Below are 1686 nucleotides of genomic sequence, written 5' to 3'. Positions count from 1 at the left end.
CTTCTCTTTGCCTTATCCCACCCCAGACACTTAGGAGCTTGCAGAGATCAACTGCCCTCACAGAATAATCCAGTCGTTCTTATTTTGAAAAATAAACCAAGTGCTTATTCAAAATTACTCAGATGAACCTTACATATTACTAAAGAAGTAATCAAAAGAACAACTCCACTAGGGTTGGCGGTTGCTGGGGACAGTGGTGTTTATCTGTCGTCCCAGCTACTTGAGAGGCTAAGGCAAGAGGATCACAAATTCCAGGCCAGCCTGGACAACTTCATGAAACCCTGTTTCAAAAATTAAAATAGTAATAATTTTTTTAAAATTTCAAAGGGTTGGGATATAGCTCAGTGGTAGAACACCCCTGGGTTCAATCCCCAAGACCAAATAAAAGTGAAAGGGAAAATGAAAGGAGGGAGGGAGGGAGAGAATGAATACAGAAGGCAAGAAATAAAAATACAGCCTTCAGCAGACTCATTTTCATTTTATTCCACACACCTGAGATCCACTGGAGCACCTTCACATGCAAGATGGACACGTTATGTAATTTAAAACCAACCTTGTTCCAGCAACAGCACCATCGTTCTTCCCAAGAGGTTCATCTAACTCCACACCACACCATTCCCCCTTGGCAAAGTCAGTCTCCCCAAGAAACCGGACCACACCAGCCTTGGTGCCACCAACCTGGAAAAAGAGACGGTTCAAATGAAGAGATGGACATATTTCCACAGCTCAGTCCTTTGAGGTCCTGCCTGAATAATGGTTAAATAATGTATTCCACCATTTCCATCAGCAGCTTCTTCATTTTGTTTTCTCTTCAATTCTCCAAGACTTCTCTCAAAGACAGACTGGTAAAGTTACCTGGGGACTTACACTACCAGAGTGATTCAATAATAAGTATTATTCAGTAATAAAATAACTTTCGTAATATGTTGTCATTTAGGCTGTCCACCAAATTACACATTTCATTCCTTAGAAAAAGACTTTAAACTACAATGCAATTTTCTTGGATGGAAATAAGTAATTGCTACAAAAATAAAGATCCTACATCATCAAAGGGAAGCAAAATTCATCTGCAATTCCCAGGCTACATGGTGGCACATGAATGTTATCTCAGCACTCAGGAGGCTGAGCCAGTAAGATTGCCACATGTTTGAGGCTGCCCTGGGCTACATGGTGAGTTCAGGGCCAGCACAGGTGATAGTGAGATCCTGTCTCTAAAAAACAAAGTAATTTATATGTGATTCCTTTACTAGCGATTAGTGTTTTTTTCAAACTTCCTCTCCTTTACATATGAGCCATGAAAGCAATGACAGGCATATTCTGATAGACAAGAATACTCCTTCATTTGCTCCTTTTTTGAGATCTTTTTTCTAAATTTATTTTTCAAAAATTCCCCAATAAGGGGCCAGGGAGATAGCTCAGTAGAATAAGCACCTGCTTGGCAAGCGCAAGGTCCTGAGTTAAAAAAGATGTTTGGCGGAACCAAGGATTGAACTCAGGCCCTTGCACTTGTCAGGCAAGCGCTTATCCTACTGAGCTATCTTCCCGGCCCCAAGTACATCTCTTAATTACAAAGATTGAATCAATTGATTTTACCAGGGGCCACAAAATTTTGGAAACATTTAATATGAAAGGTGTAATATAACTTGATTTGGGAGAGAGAATACATATAATTGATTTAAGAGATCT

General features: G+C 40.0%; 1 protein-coding gene across 10 annotated transcripts in view; it reads right to left on the bottom strand.

Moving 5' to 3' along the window:
• The window catches only part of Clip1 (CAP-Gly domain containing linker protein 1), a 192189-nt gene that overhangs the window by 98618 nt on the left and 91885 nt on the right, over positions 1-1686 (bottom strand). For all 10 annotated transcript variants that reach the window (XM_023720598.1, XM_023720597.1, XM_004635887.2 and 7 more), the window contains exon 4: positions 554-678. In XM_023720598.1, the coding sequence (XP_023576366.1) occupies positions 554-678 (125 nt within the window). The remainder of the gene's footprint in view (positions 1-553; positions 679-1686) is intronic.

This window comes from Octodon degus, unplaced genomic scaffold, assembly GCF_000260255.1.
Source record: "Octodon degus isolate 3935 unplaced genomic scaffold, OctDeg1.0 scaffold00076, whole genome shotgun sequence".
In the NCBI taxonomy this organism is placed as follows: domain Eukaryota; kingdom Metazoa; phylum Chordata; class Mammalia; order Rodentia; family Octodontidae; genus Octodon; species Octodon degus.
The sequence above is the reverse complement of the archived record's forward strand: the minus strand, read 5'-3'. Positions and strand labels throughout refer to the sequence as shown.